The 22,486-nt window shown below is 42.5% G+C and overlaps 1 protein-coding gene across 2 annotated transcripts in view; it reads right to left on the reverse strand.

The window, feature by feature from the left end:
• Positions 1 to 22,486, reverse strand: part of TRPC7 (transient receptor potential cation channel subfamily C member 7) — a 117,758-nt gene that overhangs the window by 24,566 nt on the left and 70,706 nt on the right. For both annotated transcript variants that reach the window (XM_079968101.1, XM_079968100.1), the window contains exons 4-7: positions 15,319 to 15,483; positions 10,434 to 10,650; positions 6,493 to 6,726; positions 2,505 to 2,769 (exon numbers count right to left, since the gene is read on the reverse strand). In XM_079968101.1, the coding sequence (XP_079824227.1) occupies positions 2,505 to 2,769; positions 6,493 to 6,726; positions 10,434 to 10,650; positions 15,319 to 15,483 (881 nt within the window). The remainder of the gene's footprint in view (positions 1 to 2,504; positions 2,770 to 6,492; positions 6,727 to 10,433; positions 10,651 to 15,318; positions 15,484 to 22,486) is intronic.

Raw genomic sequence — 22,486 nt, forward strand, 5'->3', positions numbered from 1 at the left:
AGGGGGGGAGGCCCGATGGCACACCACCAGGATTTTGGTGCTGGGGGCGGTGCACTCCCTGCCCCCCTCTTCCCCCATCAGTGACTAGCCCACAGCTCAAGGTCTTTAAGTTAGTTCCTCCCTATAGCTATATACTAGGGGCTGCACCTTTGCTTGCTTCACTCACCCTTGGCACCTATTCTACCCCCTAGACACTGCCAACTTTACCCTAGACCTTGCCACCACCATCCTTGACCTCATTGATCACCCCACACTAACCCTTTAGACCATGGGTAGGCAAACTAAGGCCCGGGGGTCAGATCCGGCCCAATCGCCTTCTAAATCCAGCCCATGGATGGTCCAGGAATCAGTGTGTTTTTACATGAGTAGAATGTGTGTCTTTATTTAAAATGCATCTCTGGTTATTTGTGGGGCATAGGAATTCATTCATTTTTTCCCCTTCAAAATATAGTCCAGCCCCCCACAAGGTCTGAGGGACAGTGGACTGGCCCACGGCTGAAAAAGTTTGCTGACCCCTGCTTTAGACAGCCTGCTTTCCGCCTTATGCCACCACAGCAAAGCAAGTTGACAAGTCAGACCTCCACTTGTGATTTGGAATGGGCATTAGAATGGATTCTTCCCCATAAAATCGGGAAACAAGTCATATTATTTCTGAGCACCCTCTGAGATTACGATCCTCGCACACTTGAAACTGTGAGCCAGGGTTGGAATTCAAAGGCAACTTGTGCCCAGCTTGTAATGAACTTGCGATTTCCAGACTGGGGAATTTCATTCTCCTTGTTTCCAAAATTGGCATCATCACTAATGGAAATGTGTAAAATAGGATTATTACTTGCAGCCATGTGACAGTGACCGCTGCATTCCTTTACATTTAATCTCTCAAATACAAGGAATTTAATTCAGCATAAATTCAAATGTAAATTGCATTTATCTTTTTTTAAAAAATGATGAATTGGAGCACTAAGAAGTGAAATACTGACAGTTGCAACCTGAAATCTGCTATCTTGTACAGCTTCTTTAGGCCACAGCCTTTAATTACAGGATTAGATACTATTTTTCACTTCCAACATCTGTCAAAGGATGTGTGCACTTGAGAGCAGAATTAAGGGCATACAGGCAGTTGAAAATTGGATGATTCATTCTGCTTGACTGAGCTACAAAGTTTTATATTCATGTATATTGTTAAGATGGTACCCAAATATCACATAGCATTGGGTGGCATAATGAATATGGAAACAGCAGAGGTCAAGTCCGAATAGCCTCAAATCTAGGGCTTTTTAAACAGTTCTTTTTAATACCCACTCCTGATTTACATGTTGGCTTTCAGGAAAGTTGTAGAACAATGTGTTCAATACACTGATAACACTCATCCCTGTATCATCAGCATATGGAAAACCTTGAGCTGCAAAGTCTGTAAGGATTCCTCAACTGCCAGGATTGTCTGGGGTTCGAAAAGATAATATTAGAGAATGTTTGCTGATAAGTCTTGTGATTCAGCTACTCAAAGCTGCATAGCACCCTACACAGCTTAGGTACAAGCTATCTGAAAGATCATATTCCCTTATATGAACCTGCCTGGGTTTTGAGATCTTTGGGGCAGGCCCTTCTCTTGATCCTGTGACCCTCACAGGCATGCTTGGTGGGGACATGGGAGGAGAGGGCCTTTTTAGTAGCTGCCCCCAGACTTGGGAAATTCCTTCCTAGAGTAGGGTCTCTCCTTGCTGCCCTTCCACTGGCAGGTGAAGACTTCCCTGTTCTAACAGGCTTTTGGGAACTGGCTGCTTTTAATGAAAGGGCTGGTGCTATGCTGTTTTTATTGTAATGAATTGTATGTTTAAACCAAATTTTATATATGTATATAGCTTTAATCCTATCAATGTTTAATTGTTTTTCAATTATAGTTTTTTCCTTATGTTTTTAAGCAGTTCTTGTTTTTATCTTTAAGCTGTCTTGAGTCCCATCAGGGGAAAAGTTGGAGTAACAACAACAACAACAACAACAACAACAACAACAACAACAACAACACAGAAGACAAGTGAAGAGAAATGGCTTGGGGAAGAGAGGAGCAAACATAGCAAATCAGTGGTTTCATCCAACCTTCCCTAAGTATCATTCTTAAAGCCAGGGCTTTTTTCCAGCTAGAACTCACCAGAACTCAGTTCTGGCACCTCTCAGAATGGCGCCATTGCCATTCTAAGAGAATGAGGAAGGAGTTCATGGTGAGTTCCAGCACCTATTTTTTCTAGAAAAATAGCACTGCTTAAAGCAAAGGGCGTGATGTGTCATCTGCATTAATCAACCACCAAAGTAAACAGTACTCAAGTTCTTAAATGTGGCACTTCTGCATAAAGTCTATTTTACTACTTCTAATTATTACACAGCATAGTTCAACGCTTGTTCTATCAAACTGGCATGTAATTTTATGCAAACTGTATAGAACATATACAAAGGCAATCTAGAGAGAAAGCCAGTTGCATCACAAAATGTCCTGCAGGGATACTCACGTCGTAAATGCTGGGTTATATTTTGCACCAAGGTAGTAGGAGTAAAGGTTGAACATTCCAATCATGAAGGCGAGAAACACCATGATGAAAATAACCATGAATTTGAAGATGTCTTTCACAGTCCTTCCCAAAGAGATCTGGAGAGGACCAAAACTTTCATTGGCTGGGAGGATGTATGCAATCCGGGAGAAGCTGAGTACCACTGCAATTGCATATAGTCCTTCTGATATGATCTGAGGATCTGAGGGAAGCCACTTGCTCCTGGCTAAAATGAAACACAAGAGGTGATATATATTATTAATGTGAACAGAGCTAAGGTTCAAGGGGTGGCTGAGGACCCTGTACATTGCAGTAGGAAGACCCAGGGTATGCTTTCTTTCACTGGGGGTTTCCTGGGGATTTCCTAGATGTTACTGTCTTTTCTTCTTACCCACTTCACTTTACTCTCCCAGTTTCTTCTGTTACCTTTCATTACTGCAGTAGTTCATTTGCAAGATTTCCAGAACAAAATAGTGGGCTTTGGCCAAAGCACAGGTACACCAAAGAATAGCCACTAAACTAGAAGACTTCTGAAGGCCACCCTCTATAGGAAAGTTTTTAATGCTTGATGTCTCATTGTGTTTTTATGTTTTGTTGGAAGTTGCCCAGAGTGGCTGCAGGGACCCATCATAGGGGCCGAGTACAAATAATAAAAGCATCATCATCATCATCTTCATCTTCTTCATCATCATCATTACATTTCAGAGGATCAAGGTGCAGCACATGTCTAAAAGTATATATAAGAACACAGGATATTGCCTTGCACTTACCCAGGCAGACCACTAGTCTGTCTAACTCTGTACTCTCTATAGCAGGCATGCCAATGGCAGTCAGGGATGTAACAAATGTGCACTGCCAGGGCCGGCCTGGGCTGGGACAAGACACCTTGCTGTTTGAGGCAAAGGACAAGATGGTGCTCCCCGCCCCATTCTACAGATTTACTGGCAACTGAATCTTACTCTGACACTGACAATGGGATAGTGTCCTCCATCACACTTGAGGCAGAAGGTTAAGGGGTTGTTGTTGTTTTTTTGGGGGGACTATGGGATATATTGCCTTATCACCAAGGACTAGGTGGGAGGAGTGGTGGAGATCAGGAGGAACAGTCAGGGTGCTGCCGCCACTGCTCCCAACATCTGCCACATGAATCAATCACGTGACACTGCCTAATGGTAGGGACAGCCCCAGATCAGGGTTACAGGGAAAGCACAGCAGATCAGCCACTAGGTTAGAAACAGAGAGAAAGGATGGGCTCTTTTTATCAGCTACCAGAATAAAAAAACATTGCAGATGACATTCCCCCTATAACTTACAGTGGTACTTCTAGCTATGAACTTAATTCATTCTCGAGGTCCGTTCTTAACCCGAAACCGTTCTTAACCTGAGGCACGCTTTCACTAACGGGGCTTCCTGCTGCGCCGTTGGTGTGCGATTTCCGTTCTCATCCTGGGGCAAAGTTCTCAACTTGAGGTAACTCTTCCAGGTTAGCAGAGTTTGTAACCTGAAGCATTTGTAACCTGAGTCATTTGTAACTCGGGGTACCACTGTATTCCAATTTATATTATCTTTTTCCTTTACTTCATTTTTCTTAACCTAGTGTAGTATTTAGAGGCTTCTGTTGTCTTTTCCTTTTTTTTTCTTTTCACTTAAATTTAGCAAATATGTTTACAAAAAGAAATGAGGAAACTCAGCCATCCAATACTATGATTATTCAGAACAAAGATGCTGACTCTGAGCTATTATAAACAGACAGACACACAAATAACTAAGAAGAGAAATAATAGGCAGAAATTTCAAGTCTCTGACAGGCCCTTGTCTGAATGTCTACTTTTATGATAACTAGTTTGATATTTTAGTATTTCCATTTTTGTGTAGAATTCTGTGAATTACATTACAGGAAAATCCTTTCTTGCTGGTTCACTTTGTACTTTGGAATAACGCTGATTACACAGTTGCTCCACAAGAGGGAGCACTTACCCCACAATATGTAATAGCAGAAAGGTAAAATGGTCTAGCAGTGTCAAAAAAGAAGATAATCCATATGCATGCCCTGCTTAGTGGCTGCTTTACTATGTGTGTGAGCAAAGTTTATCCTGACACATTTTCTTAGAGAAAATGTAAATTATTTCCAAGTGTTCTGCATCTGGGTGTTATAAGAAATCGGCATTGCTCTTCTAAATTCAATAAAAGTACATTGTATCACATTACATCTGAATACTGTTATTCTTTCCTGGCTTCCCTGTTCTGCAGGTTTTTTTTTCCCAGGCAACTGTATCAACAGAGCCCAGAAGATGTATGGCTCAAAATTATGGCAACTTTGTGTGACAGAAGAAAAACATTTCAGTCTACTTTTGGTGACCTAGTTCTGAAACAGCTACAATCCTGTTTCTACAATTGATGACAAATTACATTAACGCACCAAAATCCAAAACTCTAGAATGGATTATAGAGGCCCAAACAGATTCTGCTGTGCATTCCAAAGATGTATATTGGGATATAGGAGGTTGAAATCAGGCAAAACCCAGGCACTTCTGCACACAAATCACCCCTTACATTTAAGGAGGCACTACAGACAAAATTTGCAAGTGAGAAGCAAAGACTGAGGGGTGTAGTGCTTAACCCTCCACTTTCTCCTGCAACCCCCCCAGATGCTCTCCCCCCCCCCCATGAAAGCTCTGCATGTATATTTGATATCAGACAGGGAAAACAGCTTGGAAAGCAGGGGAAAGATGAAGGTTAAAGGTAAAGGTAAAGGTACCCCTGCCCGTACGGGCCAGTCTTGACAGACTCTGGGGTTGTGCGCCCATCTCACTTAAGAGGCCAGGGGCCAGCGCTGTCCGGAGACACTTCCGGGTCACGTGGCCAGCGTGACATCGCTGCTCTGGCCAGAGCCAGAGCCAGAGCCGCACACGGAAACGCCGTTTACCTTCCCGCTGGTAAGCGGTCCCTATTTATCTACTTGCACCCGGAGGTGCTTTCGAACTGCTAGGTTGGCAGGCGCTGGGACCGAGCAGCGGGAGCGCACCCCGCCGCAGGGATTCGAACCGCCGACCTTTCGATCGGCAAGCCCTAGGCGCTGAGGCTTTAACCCACAGCGCCACCTGCGTCCCAAGATGAAGGTTAAGTACCCCCTTTTTGAACCTGCATGCTTTTGCCTGCAAATCACCGCCATCACCTTTACAGTGCAGACATGCTGCTGGGTTTCCAAATGCATGTTTCCAAATCCACTGATCATTCAGTTTTGGCAATCACTTGTATTTCCTCATCTGGAGGAATCTGTCTCATTGCATTTTGTCAACAAGCTCACAGTGTGGGAATGGTGCCTTGAACTGGGATTTTAGTTTTGCAAAACCTGCTTCTGGAAATTGCCATCTGTCATCCGACCAGACAAAAGTTGGGTTTTTGTTTTTGTTTAACCTTGTGCCCTTTTACTAAGGAGCTGCTGGCAGTCAGTGATAACTTTAGCTGAATGTTTCTTTTCCTTTTCCCCCTTGGAGAAATACTAAGGGGTCCTACCCTAGCAGTGAGTCATATGCCAACGCTTCCCCAGGAGTTTCACCTGCTAAATGTACATACATATTATCAAGCTGTGAATGTCTCGTTCGCTTGGTCTCTTTTTCTTTGGGAACACAAAGCAGATCCCTTCATCTGTAGGTTACCTTTTGTATGGTGAACCTCGACAATGCAGAGGTTCTTCTCCTGTGCAGCCTTGAGGTTGTTCATACAACTGCATTCGGTTTGATCTCCATACAAATCTGGAATTTCATTTAAGAGCAGATTTGTCTGATTCTGTATTAGCTGTTTTAACAAACTGGCTCAATTGGACCACATATAATGAATAATTTGCAAACATTCTCTGACCTTCAGGAGAAGAACTTTGCTGCTTCTGCCTCCAGTAAATACCTGAGCCGGAGCAACAAAAACGTATTAAGTAACAACCCTCTCTTACCATATGTGAAGTAGGCAACCTGAGGAGGAAGGGTGACATTATTGAGGTCATCAACGGGAACATACAGGTCCACGTATTGTTGTGCTTCTGATGCCTTGAGAAAAGCCATGAATCTGGCAGTGAAAGAAGCTACAAAGATCGAAAGCATCCCAAAATCCAACAGGTTCCAAAGATGCATGACGTATTCCCGGGGGCCTTCTTCCCAGATTTCTTTGCATTCAGACCATATCATACCTGGGTTGGGGGAGGGAGGGGAGGGCAGACAAACTTGGCATCATGTCATCAGCAAGACTGGCAAAGGTGTGTCCCTCAAAATCCTCAGCCGTGCCCTCTATGCCCAGGCACCAGACGTAGCATTAAACTTGCAAAAACACTGTCTCCCCTGAGCAAATGGCAAAGGCAGCATTTCTCCAGCTCCACCCAAAATGTGGTCCTTCCTGGAATGCAAAAACCTAGTGGCCAGAGCAATCTATATTCTCTTATAGCTGCCCTTCCCAATATTCACTGACTCTCAGGATAATAAATCACAACCATCATCAACACCAATAGTTCTGCCAAGTCCTCAAAGCACTCCATGTACATTTTATAGTTGCAACCCCCACAATAACCCTGTAAGAGAAGTTAAAATAGGGTTGCGATATTTCAAGAAGTAAAAATCCAGACATTTTGCTGATTTCCCCAAATTCCTCCCAGACGCTAATTCCGTCATTGGAATCCTGGACATGTCCAGGGAAATCCAGGCGTATGGCAATGCTAAGTTAAGTGGTGGTGTCTGGCCTAAGGCCACCTAGTGAGTTCATGGCAGAGGCAAAATTCAAACCAAGGACCTCCTGATTTGTAGCTTAGGGCTCATCCAGACTTCCTTCTGTGTCACAGTTCAAGGCACAGGTCCACGCTTTAAAATGCCATGTCTGATCACTTGGGTTGTTGTTTCTGCCCTGGCATTTTCCCCACAAAAGCCTAGTCTCTAGTGCTGAGTCAGAGTAAATGGCAATCTTCGGAAAACCCAGATTGCTGTTTATTCTGATTTTGGGTCAAAGCATGGGTTTTCCTGAGGAAAGAGGCAGGTAAAAAAGAAGAGGTGCTCAGACATGGAGCTTTAAAGTGTGGACCTGTGATTAGAAGGTGTGGGGCAAAAGGTGGCTCATAGCCACTATGCTACACCAATATCAACCAGGAGAAATCTTACAGCTTGATCACCTATGGGAGCTGTAGTAATTCATTATTTTCCACCCAAAACTCAGCTATGAAGAATTGTTAATGTCCCAGCACCAGTGTTCACATCAAATGCAGTTTTTTTCATTGAAATTCAGTACACTCTGCTTAATTCCAAATATTATCCTGACTGAGTGAGGTTTCATTTGTGATGTAATTGGGGGAAAACCAGAAAAAAAATTGTAGCAAGATATAAAATGTTATATTCTTTATCTAGGCTGCAGAGAGAGCTTGCACAGGTTGTGGGCAGTTATTCTCAGAGAACTGTAGTGAAAATGGAAGATATCTTGGGGGTGGGCAGAGAGGACAAACAAATATCCTGAATTTTCTTCACTTGTCATGCACCTGTTAACCTAAAAAAAGCATTCCTTTCTCAAAATACAGATCTCCTGGGAGGCATTTCAATATGATTTTAAAAAATAAATAATTCATACTGTCATTCATGAATTTTTTACAGCTTGTCGCTTATTCACTTTCCCAAATCTAATATCCCACACAACTGTTGTTTAACGCACTTTCATTTGGGATGCACAAAGATTGCATATCTTTATTTGCACTGTAAATGAGCAGGCTCAGAGCCAGGAGATTCCATTGTCTGAAGGACGGTATCAGCTTTTGACAAAAAGAACTCGGCTCCAAATCTTCCAGGTAGAATTTAGAGCACCTCTGCATGGGAGGCCTCCTTAGTTTCACAGAACCATGTCAGCCTGGGGCAACCCAGGAAAAAAACATGGGCCCACCCGCTGCCATGTCAGTTGTGGCACAGCAGGTGTAGAAATTCAATTCAGGTATGCAAGCAGGTCCTGAGCGCTGCAGTCCTCCCTTCCTGCAGTTTCCAGGAACTGGGATTCAGAAGCATGCTGCCTCCAACAGTAGAGGGGGAACATAGTCATTTTGGTTAGCAGCCACACAGCAGAGCAGAGTAGTGGAGCATCTGCTTTGCATGCTGGACATCCCAGGTTCAATCCCCAGCACTGCCAGGGAGCTCTCAGAGAAACCCAGATTTGAAATTCTGGAGAGCCACTGCTAGTCTCTGTGCATAATACTGAGCTAGATGGTCTGACTAAGTATGAGGCGGATTCCTATTTTCCTAAGGAGGCACCCAGCACTTGCTATTCTCAATGGGACCTTTTCTCTCATTGCTAACAGCAGGTGTATAAACAACCTCGGCCCAGTATACCTAAAGGAGTGTCTCCACCCCCATCGTTCTGCCCGGACACTGAGGTCCAGCTCCGATGGCCTTCTGGCAGTTCCCTCACTGCGAGAAGTGAGGTTACAGGGAACCAGGCAGAGGGCCTTCTCAGTAGTGGTGCCTGCCCTGTGGAACGCCCTCCCATCAGATGTCAAGGAAATAAACATCTATCTCACTTTTAGAAGATAACTGAAGGCAGCCCTGTTTGGGGAAGTTTTTAATGTTTGATGTTTTATCGTGTTTTTAATATTCTGTTGGGAGCCACCCAGAGTGGCTGGGGAAACCCTGCCATATGGGTGGGGTATTATTATTATTATTATTATTATTATTTTGAGGAGGGTAGATTCTGAGTGGGTCCATTGCAGGGGCAAAGAGCTCCACCTCCTGCCAATACACAGTGGACCTAATCCAGCTTGGGCTTCCCTGTATCACACCTGCTATTTATTTATAAAAAATAAACCTAGCATGCCAGAGTAAACTATGAGAAACATCACAAGTGGTTTGACTTTCAGCCTAAGAAAGTGAAACAGCGCCCAGTAAACAAGCTTCTGGAGGGCTTTGTGCATTGTTCTCGCATGTAAACTTTGTTCTCTCATGTCAGTGCTGTCTGCTTACTGATCTTACTGATTTTCTCAGATTTTCACTGGGGAATTATAAGATCCACACATTGGCACAATTTGGCTTGGAAAGATCAGGTATGTTATACAAGACCACCAAGGCTGTTTGGAAAAAAGTAGAGACAGTCTTAGTGTTTGAGTTCCAAGATAATTTGCTCGCCAATGGATAGCAAGAGAGAGGGCAGTCAATCATGTAGGCAAATGTTTTCTCCCCCATAGGACTTCAAGCACTGCTCAAAACAAATGCAACTGAGCTCAGCTACACTGTTCGTTATCAGCCCTCAAAAACATTCATAAAGCTGTATCAGAATTGGCAAGCTATTAAACAGAATGGTATAACTTCCTAGAAGCAATTTAAATGAGAAAATCAAACAACACTCTTCTAGAAAGTCGGATAAAAATAAATGAATAAAATCCAACATTATTCCAGAGTGCCTGGAGCAGTAGTGATAAAGATTTCTCTGATTATGAGCAGGGTACCAAAATCTTCGCATGGACACACACAGGGCAGATACCAATTCACTTCTTTAGCCAACAGCCTCACCACTGGTTCTTCATGCCTTCCTCATAATTCCTGTTGGCAATAGTCTTATTTTAAACACCAAGGATGGGGAATCTGTGCCCCTCCTAGATGCTATTGGCCTCCAGCTCCCATTAGCCCAACTCCCATTAGCTCCAATTAGGCCAATGATCAAAGAGAGTGGTAGCTGTAGCTCGACAACATCTGCAGACTCCACTTAGGTACCTCTGATGTAATGTTACTGTCAGGGGATGAAAGATTCCACAGAGAAGGCCCCTTTCAGAGGCATTCTTGAGCTCCAGCTTTTAGCCCTGACTTTTCTCTCTGCTCTTCACTGCCATCTGGGTCCCCTTGACCTGTGCCTACGAGAACAATAGGTGATTGCATTTCCACTTACCTAGAACCCATTTCATGATGAGCATTTCTGTCCATGAGAACTGTGTTGTTTTTACTCTAAATATTTGTTTGGGATGATCCATGGCAGTTTCATTGGGTAGCAGCTTGACTCCTTCAAATCGGTCCGAGGCATTCACTACTAAGAGTCCAAGGAAAATGGTGAAAGAAACGGCGTGTGCCACAAACTTCATGAAGGGGCTCCGGAGTGTCTGTCCCAGCTGAAGACAAAGGACATACAAAGCCATGAAGCTGACTTCAACATTTCTGCCGTAAGAAAAGCAAGACTTTCTTCAGGTTTACATGGCACAATTTCAATGCCTGAAGCGTTATTTAAGAGTAAGGCATAGATTTCAGTGGCATCTACTTCTAAGTCATGCATTTGAAACACAAATACTTCACTTACAGGTATTCTAACACAGTCCTGCTGATGGTACCTACGCACTTGTACATGTGACATTTCCAAAATAAGGATCGCCCAGAAGTTGTACTTATAAGTCATTACCTCCTGGGACCTAAAAGTAAGGTTGCCATATTTCAAAAGGTGAACATCCGAGATTTTTTTTGGCAAAGTTGTTGAGTTGTTTTTAGCTTTTGGGGGACCAAGTCACAATTTATTTGTCATTTTTGAGTTATTTTTATTTAAAAAAAAATTGGCAAAAATGGCACTGCTGCCATGGGCTGCCATAAGTTTGGACATTTTTTTCTGGACATTTTCTCCCAGACATTTTTTCTGATTTCTGCCCGGACACTGCTAAAGACAGCTGGATTCTGGATATGTCCGGGAAGTCACAGATGTGTGGCAACCCTATTAAAAGTATATACTAGAGGCCCTGAATCTAATAGAAGAAAGAATGTTAACGTATTCAGTACACTGAAAAGTCCAACAAAAATGCTAAAACAATATGGCATCAGTGTGCCTAAAATGGACACACATGCATTTGTTTCCTGCACATCTCCCACCTGGGTGATGAAGCAAAGAAATCGCTTTAGGTTAACACCCTAAAAAGCCAGATTAAAAAAACCCCTATCAAATAAACAGTATTAATTAAGCAATAATGCAGGAAGCATCCCTAAACACTACATATGTGATCAACAATCCATGCGTTCTGCCCATATCATGTGGAAAGGGAAGTGTGAGGTGGGTGGGTTTGATTTCAAGAGCAAAAACAGTGGATGGACTGGGATGCCTAATTCCTCCTACTGCTTCTTCTGTATCTCTCAACAGGTACAACAAATGTCCCTGCACATTTTTCCTCCCCAGGGAAACTGTAATATTAGAAGTGAGGTCACATGGGAAAAGAAAGGGAGGGTCATAGCTCAGATGTAGAACATCTGCCTTGCATGCAGAAGGTCACAGGATCAACCCCTGGCATCTCCACATAGAGATGGGAGAGAAACCCTGAGAATCACTAACAGTCAGTCTGGACAGTACTGAGCTACATGGACTAATGCTCTGGCTCCATATAAGGCAGCTTCCTTTGGAGGGAGAGATTGCAGGTTACTAAGCCATGGGATGTGGGTGTTGCTGTGGTCTAAACCACAGAGCCTAGGGCTTGCCGATCAGAAGGTTGGCGGTTCGAATCCCCGCAACGGGGTGAATTCCCGTTGTTCGGTCCCAGCTCCTGCCAACCTAGCAGTTCAAAAGCACATCAAAGTGCAAGTAGATAAATAGGCACCGCTCTGGCGGGAAGGTAAACGCTTTTTCCGTGCACCGCTCTGGTTTCGCCAGAAGCGGCTTAGTCATGCTGGCCACATGACCCAGAAAAACTGTCTGTGGACAAATGTTGGCTCCCTTGGCCACTAAAGCGAGATGAGCGCCGCAACCCTTTACCTTCAAGCCATGGACAAAGGAAAGCATTTTATAGTCCTCACCCAAGTGTCTCTTTCTGCTGTTAATACTGGCCTCTCTCTCATTGTATGTGAGTGGGGCATATCTAGGTTAAAACAAATTGACCCATAGCTGTTTAATCTACTTTGGTCCTTGCCCACTCCACCACATTGTAAGAAGTTTTCACTATGAAGTTTCAACATTTTAAAGTTTCAACTTTGCCAATAAACACTTGCAATAATGTACCAGTAATTGTTCAAGAGAGAAATATTATCTTTAAAAAAAGAAGAAAGAAAGAAAGAAAGAAAGAAAGAAAGAAAGAAAGAAAAGACTACAAACAAATTTACAAACTTGTCACTCTTCTGAAAAACCTAGGGGACTTCATAAAGACTTAAATGGTTTTCAGCAAATGTGAGATCAAAATATATTATCTTTATCCCAATATTTCCAAAGTGCTTCTATATTCACTTTAATCATATAAACAAAGGATTCTTTGAAGCCAAAACATCTCTTTTAAAGCTTAAAGCACACACAAATACTTTTGCCAGACCTGAAAACTTAGCTTCCACAATACTAACATAGCAAGTTCACGAAGTGTTGATATAATTTGAAGCACATTTTTGCATAAACAACTCAGCATAAAGGTCCAAACACCTATGGATGGATATTCTCATATGGAGTACAGAAAATATTGTCCTGAGGAAAGTTCTTGAGAATTTTATATTATGTATAGGCTGGTTAATATTAAAAAAACCCATTTCCTCTTATTTCAACCCTGCTGGCAGTGAAAAGCCTGAAGGATCCCCCAAACTAACGTACATCCCTTTCTCCCTGCAGAACAAAATTTGTAAAATACCCCAACTCACTGAGATCTACCAAGCCCCAATGTTATCTGCCTTTAGGCACCTGTTTAAATTAAGACTAAGAAGGCCTTTGGATGAATAATCATTCTAGAATGGGTATAACTACGGTGCTTTGTTTTGGTTTTGGTTTTACAGTTTCCAGCTTTCTAGACTTTTCAGGTCCTATCTTAACAATTTTAATTTTGACAGTGGTTTACTGCATTTTGTGGTTTTGTTTTTATGTTATTGGAATTGTGGTTTACGTTTTTACATAATTGTGAAAAGTCAATCCAGTGCTTAGAATTTATTCTAGCCAAGGCACTCTGGCTTCTTATTTCATAACATTTGTTCTGCAGTGTCTACCTACAACAATATAGGGAAGAACTGCTGCTTTGCCCTAATGACTTTTTGTGTGTATGTGGTGTTGGTGGGGATAACATTGATACTATTTGTATAAGCAGCTATATGCAGAAGCAGCACATCTCTGGATTTGTGGAATCTGATACATGTTTACTCAGAATGCCTGCTGACTTCAGTGGGAATTGTAGGTAAGTAGACACTGAATTGCATCCTACACCAGCAGAGACCCAGGTGTACATCACACAATCAAAGTACTGCATGCATTGCCACGGAAATAAGGTTACATAGAAACTCTTTTTAATATAACTGCTCTTCTCCAGTGATGTCAAAAATTCCATGTTCGATCAGGGCTGCATCAATATTTTATTTTCTTTGTTAGTCTGATGAAAGCTGTGGAAATCGTCCTTGGAATGACAGCTTTCAAAACTTCATAAAAATATAATTTGTAGGAAGATAAATAATGCAGAACCTCAGACCTTCAGAATAATCTCAACGCTTCTCCCTTTCCCAAAACCTAATATTTTGGATATCTCTTTAACTGATGTCTGTTCAGCTGGTGCTTGGACATGAGTGGCTTAGCAGGTTTCACTTACTGCCTTGATTCCAGTTACTGTCTGGTTTTTGTCTCTGTTTTTTCATTTTGTTAAATGCAAACCATGCCTAGGTGATTATGACACTGAAAATGTTGCCTTCTAGATGCAGTTTGGCTCCAACTCCCATCAGAGGCAGTTTTACGGTACCGCTGGGCGCTGCCCCGCAGGAGGTGCCCAAAACAATGCTGTGGAACAGAGTGTGAGAGGCACATGGTGGGGGGCACATTGAATTTTAGCATAACACAGGGTGCCACTGAAATTTAAGAGTCCAAAGTCCGCCACTGCTCCCATTAACCTCATGATCGGGGATCATGCAAGTTGTAATCCAATAACATCTGGAGGGCACCATGTCACCTACAGTGCCTTACAGTGTCACCTTCCTCATGTGACAGTTCCCTTAAATGTACTGCATGTGGCAGCTTGGGTTGATAGCAGTCATTAGGCCTAAGGGGCAGATAGGAAACCTGCAGTCATCTAGTTACTGGGCTACCCGGCCTAAGGAGATGTGCAGGTAGTAGTAACAACAGGAGCAAGGTTTCTTAGCTGATTCTTCAAAAATTGCATCCACACATGACCCCTAATAACTAGTAAAATTGGCATTAGGTAAAGGTAAAGGGATCCCTGACCATTAGGTCCAGTTGTGGCCGACTCTGGGGTTGCGGGCTCATCTCGCTTTATTGGCCGAGGGAGCCGGCGTACAGCTTCCAGGTCATGTGGCCAGCATGACTAAGCCGCTTCTGGCGAACCAGAGCAGCTTACGGAAACGCCGTTTACCTTCCCACCGGAGTGGTACCTATTTATCTACTTGCATTTTGATGTGCTCTTGAACTGCTAGGTGGGCAGGAGCAGGGACTGAGCAACGGGAGCTCATCCCATCGCAGGGATTCGAACCGCCGACCTTCTGATCGGCAAGTCCTAGGCTCTGTGGTTTAACCCACAGTGCCACCCACGTCCATTATGCCATCCCTTATTTCCTATTTTTATTTGTGCTTTCCCCACCTGTCTCTAAATAGCATTCTTCTCCTCATCTCTAGCACTTTGGAGAACAAATTTCAAAACAATTTCAGAGCTGGCTGGCTGGTTTCTTCCTATCCCTTTGTCACCCCACAGGAAACCCTTGAGACTTTCTTCTAGCCCTCTTACAACCACGATGTCAATATTTGTTTGTTGTCTTAGTTAAGCATCTGCCTTGGTATCAAGCCCCACAGGAATTTACAGTGTGTAAGTAATGATAAACAAACATGCACCTTAACCAATCTGTACCTTGCTGCAGGGAGCGATCCAATATGCTATGGCAAGGAATGGAAGGCCGATGGAGACTCCGAAAACAGCCAAGAATTTCACAGCAATGGACTGCTGGCGTAAGCCTGAGAGGTTTTCGTACCACATGGTGAGCAACTGCTGCTGACAGTTGGGATGGGCAACAAACTGCAGGAGGAAAAATGAATGTAAGTATCGCCTGAAGAATATAAGAGCTGATCAAGAAAATAGCATGAGTCCCCTGACCACAGGGGTGATCAAGCTGTAAATATACAGAGAAACAGAGCCCCCTTTAAACATTCAAAGCTTGTAGCAAAGGCAGAGAACAAATCCCTGGAAAACAGAGAGATTAGGCCCATTCATGTAACACTCATCATCTATGTCTTATCAGACAAAACATTGCTTGTTCCAAAAGTTTAAATCTAAGGTACTTCCAGACAGGAATTTATTGTGGAACAGTATTCCTCATCCATGCAAGTTTTTTGCAGCATCCACATAGCATTGTTAGCAACAAATTGCTAGTCACCTCCACCCCCATTTTAATTCTGATAAACACTTTTTGCAGAAAATCCCATGAGTTCTTAAAAAACACACAAATCTGTTGGCAATAATCCATTTGGAACATATGCAACATCTACACTGACTTGAAAGCACCCCCATTATTTCTGCAGATTCATCTCTTATATCCAACAGTGATCAGTATCAATAGCAACTGTTTAAGTTGCCATCTCAGGATATATTCACCGTTCAAAAAGCCACAGTCTAAAAAACCACAAGTACTAAAGTATTCCCATTATGACTGTATTCTCAGCTGCAATCCTGCTGTGTTCAGCTTTCAAAACACACTAAAACATCTCTTGTAGTGCTTCACTGAAGAAGTCTGGTGTGAATGTTAAGGAAGTTATCTTAGAAAGCTTTGTAGAAAAGCATCTAGACTAATGGCCATCACTTGCTGTAGTAAAAATCAGAAATTTCATTAGTTATGAATGCCTTTCCTTTTTTTGTTTCCTGAATCCACTTTCAATGTTATTGATGGCTCCATAGTCTAGCGTTATAAGAGATGCACTTTCTGCATCTGGCATCTTCATAATACACTTTTCAGGGCAAGCTGAATACAAGTCTCTTTACCCACCATATTTTTTGTGATTTTAAGTCATTCTAAGTTGTAACCAATGCTGGGAGCTCAGGGTTATAGACAGGCACTAATTTGAAACACTACTACTGCTCCTTCTCCTCCTCTTAATTTCTACCAGTAAACAACTCAAAAGAGCAGCATAGCCTAGAAGCAGAGAATGCACAGATTCATTCCCATGGAAGTCCCAAAATAGCTCACAATTTTTTCTAATAGATCTGCAGGATGTGAACAGAATTTGAAGAGTTGGAAGGTGTCTAGAGTCCTGCCTTTCTATGGTTACTACTGGCATGCCTAGAACCTTGTCCTTTTGTGACCAATTCCGGGGCTTACAATAAGGAGAATATCTAGTAAAAGATGGACAGAGGTCTATTGTTTTTATTCTGAGCTCATATTGCTGCCTTCTAAGAAGCTTGTGAAAGTCTACAGTGCTGTGGTAGAAAGAACATTGCTTCCTTGTCAGAACATAGTCATCATAGTCATCATCATTTTATTTCTATGCTGGCTTTCCACAGTTGAAACAATGCTCAAGGCGGCTTGCAATATGAAAAGATTTACCTAATTACAAATATAGCAAAGTAGTCATAAAAATAAATAAAACACATTAAAAACTACATAACCAAACTGAACAATTTCCGCATAAAAATAAAGCTACAAAAAGTTAATATCAGTAATATCAGCAACAACAGCAAAAACTCCCAACAAAATACCCCTGTCCTTGATGGACAGCAGCCACAGCAGTCCTTATGAGGCTGTCTGGCCCCACCCTGGGCCAGGTGGAGAGGGGCAGGAATGGGGCCCTCATTGACACAAATACACAATTACATTGGGGGCACTTGAAATCAAATGATAAGAGGCAGCTCCAATTTAGTGAGACATTCACAGAAAGCAGTTCATCATGCGTGTTGCACCTCTGGTTTCACTATGCCATTTGCACCAGTTTGTGGTGAAGCTGGTATATCCAACAGGTTATGAAGCAAATACAATGGTACCTTGGTTCTCAAACTTAATCCGTTCTGGAAGTCTGTTCCAAAACCAAAGCATTCCAAAACCAAGGCGTGCTTTCCCATAGAAAGTAATGCAAAATGGAATGATCTATTCCAGACTTTTAAAAACAACCCCTAAAACAGCAATTTAACATGAATTTTACTATCTAACCAGATCATTGATCCATAAAATGAAAGCAATAAACAATGTACTGCAGTCACACAATCAATCAATCAGTAGCTGAACTGGTTCCCACACAGTCACAAAAACAAACAAAAAAGAGCTGCAAAAGCAAAAATGCAAAAAAAATAGCAAAAACAGACAGACCTCAGCATACCACTCAAAACGGAAGTGTAACACTCAAAACAGAAGTGTAACACTCAAAATGGAGCACATTCCGCAAAACGGAACGCTAAACTTCTGGGTTTGCAGTGTTTGGGTTCCAAGTAGTTTGAGTACCAAGGCGTTTGAGAACCAAGGTACCACTGTAACCAGAATTGAATGGGAGCAGTCTACATACTCCCTCCTACACCCACCAGCCCCTATTTTTTGCAGGCATGCGCTGTGGGTTAAAGCCTCAGCGCCTAGGACTTGCTGATCGAAAGGTCGGCGGTTCGAATCCCTGCGGCGGGGTGCGCTCCCGCTGCTCGGTCCCAGCGCCTGCCAACCTAGCAGTTCGAAAGCACCTCCGGGTGCAAGTAGATAAATAGGGACCGCTTACCAGCGGGAAGGTAAACAGCGTTTCCGTGTGCGGCTCTGGCTCGCCAGAGCAGCGATGTCACGCTGGCCACGTGACCCGGAAGTGTCTCCGGACAGCGCTGGCCCCTGGCCTCTTAAGTGAGATGGGCACACAACCCCAGAGTCTGTCAAGACTGGCCCGTACGGGCAGGGGTACCTTTACCTTTTTTTAAAAAAATATATACCCCTTATTTCCCCAGAGAATATAGTAATTGCTGTGTACTTGCAGCTCTGTCTACTCTTTGGGTTCCTATGGCAGTATATTCTTTGGATTATGTTTTTCTTCCCAACATAGGTTGGGTGGGACAAGAGTTAAGGGACAAATGAGAGCAGAGTGGGAGGTTTGAAACCACAGTTGACCAGCCCTTGGCATTGGTCCCTAGTATCTCTTTGTCTAATATTTTCATTGGCACTTCAGAGTATGGTGCTGATGTCAGCGTGCACATAACTGTACCCCTTTTGTCCACCACCATTTATTAATTTTCTTTGCTGGAAGAAATACCATCATAAAAAACCTCTGCGTGCTTTTCATTTTTCTTGTAGGCACAATGCAGACAATTAAATCAGCATTTAATCAAACCAATGCCAAAGGCAGTTAGAGTCCAAAATGTTTTGAACAAAGCAAACGAACTGCTTATTAGTTTAAATGTTAAAACTCCACCTAGAGGGGATATGACATCTCACATTTAGGAATCATTAAATATTGTCTAATTTGAGCTCCAAAAGCAAGCTGAGGGTGTATATCTACAGCTGGAGAACTGTGAATGTCATTAAAACAGAGCATGACCTATGTAACAATATAGAACAATGCAACAGAATAGTTATTATGTAATAGGGTTGATGGGATGCGGGTGGCGCTGTGGGTAAAACCTCAGTGTCTAGGGCTTGCCGATCGTCTGGTCAGCGGTTCGAATCCCTGCGGTGGGGTGCGCTCCCGCTGCTCGGTCCCAGCGCCTGCCAACCTAGCAGTTCGAAAGCACCCCCAGGTGCAAGTAGATAAATAGGGACCGCTTACTAGAGGGAAGATAAACGGTGTTTCCGTGTGCTGCGCTGGCTCGCCAGTTGCAGCTTGTCATGCTGGCCACGTGACCTGGAAGTGTCTTTGGACAGCGCTGCCCCCCGGCCTCTTAAGTGAGATGGGCGCACAACCCTAGAGTCTGGCAAGACTGGCCCGTACGGGCAGGGGTACCTTTACCTTTTTAATAGGGTTGAAAGAGATTACTTAATCTTAAGTAGCCTGGAAAAACTGTCTAGCTAACCATCAGTTGGGCTAGTGCTTTCCCACAGGAATTGGACCACATTTGGTCCAGTGGAAATGATTATTGAAATATTTATTGATTATTTTTTTTTAGTGCTGTTATTTATTGATTACCTGGTATACAATTTCCTTTGCAGGAAGCTGGAATCTAAATGAGTGTCTTATTTAATCAAGGAAGGAAATACAGGATTTCCAGCTAGGTTGGAGGGGTTGGAGGGTACCTGCAGTGAAGACTCAACAGGTAAGTGTGGTGCTTAACCCTGTCCTTGCTGGCTGATTCTGTCTGCAAATCTGACTCTGCAAATCACCTCTCTTTTAGACTCCATACCTGGCTGGCAGTGAGCCTAGGTCACCATCATCTTTGTTAATGTTTTTACCTGTAAAATTATGCAGTTTTCCCTCAAAAAGAAAGCCCAGGCTAACTAATAGCATCATACAAACACAATATTATGAAAAATACAAACAATTAATAAAAATGCTGCAATCAGCTAACAGAGCTGCACAGTCAATGCATAGGAAAAAACAGTTCTATACCAAATCCACAAAGATTAAATCAATAAGCAAGGGATCTCGATCTCTCTCTCTCTCCCACACCCACCCACCCCTTTTATATGACCCCACCAGTCAATGTTGCTAATGGGGACAAGTCCACTCTAAATACTAGCAGAATGCAGGAGAAGAATCAGGCACACCCTAATTAATGCAACGGTAGCAAAAAATAATGAGAGCCACCATGGCAAAAAAACACTTTTCATGTAAAACCTGCCCACCCATCACAGGTCAATAGAGAGGCACTGCTCTCTGCTACTCTCATTCTAACAGAGAACCTTCTGGAGGCAATTGCCTCCAGTGATTGTTGTAACCACCAATGAAACATTTCAGTCTGTGTCTGCCACTCATGGGGCTTGATGCTCCAGGTAAGTTTACTCAAATGTCACTTAACTGGAAAGACAGTCCCTGCTCTTCAGTGGATGTGGGGCAAGGCAGAAATGGCCTTGAGGGCCAGCATTTCCTTCAGTGCTCCCCAAGAGGTTTGCTCCCTGATCTTGTTACCTCTGCAAATGGAACCACAATTTTGCCCTGATAATGTCAAGTTCTCCCCTCGTAACATCAAACCATTAAGCTGTTCACAGATTCTCTCAGAAATAAATGACAGCTCACTTGTCCAGTGATATGCATAACATATGAGATACATGAGCCCAGGGGATATAATTTTTGCTGACATTCAGAAGGTATATACTTCTTAATTCTTTCTTCCATAAAGTTGGGATCATTCTCCAATCTAGTTGAACACAAATGAAATTGCCTGGTATCAAAGCATGGTTTCCTAATGACAAATCCACCACAGCTTCACAAAGGAGTTTTTATTAGAAGAGATAAAGCTTCTTCCTTTTACATATTTTACCCCAGAGTGACTCCATCTCTGCGCCACATATAATGTGACTGACTGCTAATAATCTTTCGACATGATTAAAGATAAAGATAATAAAAAGGAGAGATAAAGAAAATGTTATTATCATAGTTTATTGCATTTTGTGAGAAAGCAAAAGGAGATTAAGGCTCTTCAAGAGGAATTTTTTTTTTAAAGGAAAAAGTATTCAGAGACACAAGCCCCAGGGATAGTATGACACATCTCTATATAAATGATATCTCAGGGGGAGAAAAAGACACTGAACACAAGAGAACAACAGCAAATCTAACTTGTGAATTTACTGCAGCCGGCTATAAGTAGTACATTGGTAGAAAAATAAAATAGTAGCATTTATGGTGTGAGGTTTCAAATGATTATAGACTCTTGTGGGTATATGATTGAGTTCCATAAAAATCAATAGAGGTTTGGGCACTGATTTCAAAGGAATGATTATCTCTGAACCTGGACATAACTGTGACTGTCTGATAAAGGTAGCATCCAGATGACAGACTCACTGACAGCTGACTGAGCAGCAGAATATTAAGCTGGAAGGGACATCAAGGAAGAAACAGGTAAGTAGCAGATAAGTTTCACACTATACTACCTGCCTTGGAATATGGCAGATGTGGGCTGCATTTGGGCCTTCAAATGTTCCTGAATTAATAGTAATAATAATACTGAACTATTTTTCCTCCCCAAAAGTGAAACTGAAAGTGACTTACAAAATGAACATTAAAAACAAGTGGAGTACATTTGAATTATTATTTTTTTTATGTCAAGTATCTCTCTCTCTCTCTCCACACACCCCTTCTTAATTTGCCTCCCATCAGTGGTGGTGTGCAGGGCGAATTAACTATGCCAGCTTCAGGGTTGGGGGAAGTTCTGCAGCTGGTTTGGGGTGTGCTGGGTATGGATAAATGGTAAATTCAATTCTGTTCGCACTTAGGTAGGTGATCCTACCTAATTCATACTTTCTGAAACAATTTGTGAACCAAAATGCTGCCCTCCTTTGAAATTCACATTTCTCCAAATTCTGCAATGCACTTCTCCAGCCAAGTAATGTGTACACAAATGCATAATAAACCCATAGACCAGGGCATTGTGTTAAAAAAACCCCCACATATTAGTGAAAACAACACACAAAAATGCATTATAGCTGGGGAAAATTGCTTTGCAAAAATGTGTGTATTAGGTGAAATGGCATCTATAAATGTGTAAATTGGGAGAAATTTGCATCCAAATGCTGATAAATTTTCATGACGGCTTTTTAAAAACAACAAAACAAAGCTGAAAACTGATGTGGAGAAGTTTGGGAGAATGATAAACCAGGAGAAATTGAAACTGAGAGCTTTGCCCTGGCGAATGTGAAAGCCTTTTAATTTTGTGGATCAAAACCTCCTCCCATCAGCTAAAACTCATTCAACCCAATAAACCCTTCTTCCCTTCCCTGCTGCTAGAGCACTGAGAGCAGAGGACCAAAAAGAAATGTGGCCAACCCAGGCAAGTAGGTACCTATTATTAACTGACATGAATGGTAAGCATACCAACAACTGCAGTGAATCACAGTAGAATAGGCACATCTATTTATAGTTGCAGGGCTTCATTAAATTGGAGGCCCCTAGTCATTGCTAACTGAATTTGAGAG

This window comes from Podarcis cretensis (genome assembly GCF_951804945.1).
Source record: "Podarcis cretensis genome assembly, chromosome: 2".
Classification (NCBI taxonomy): Eukaryota; Metazoa; Chordata; class Lepidosauria; order Squamata; family Lacertidae; genus Podarcis; species Podarcis cretensis.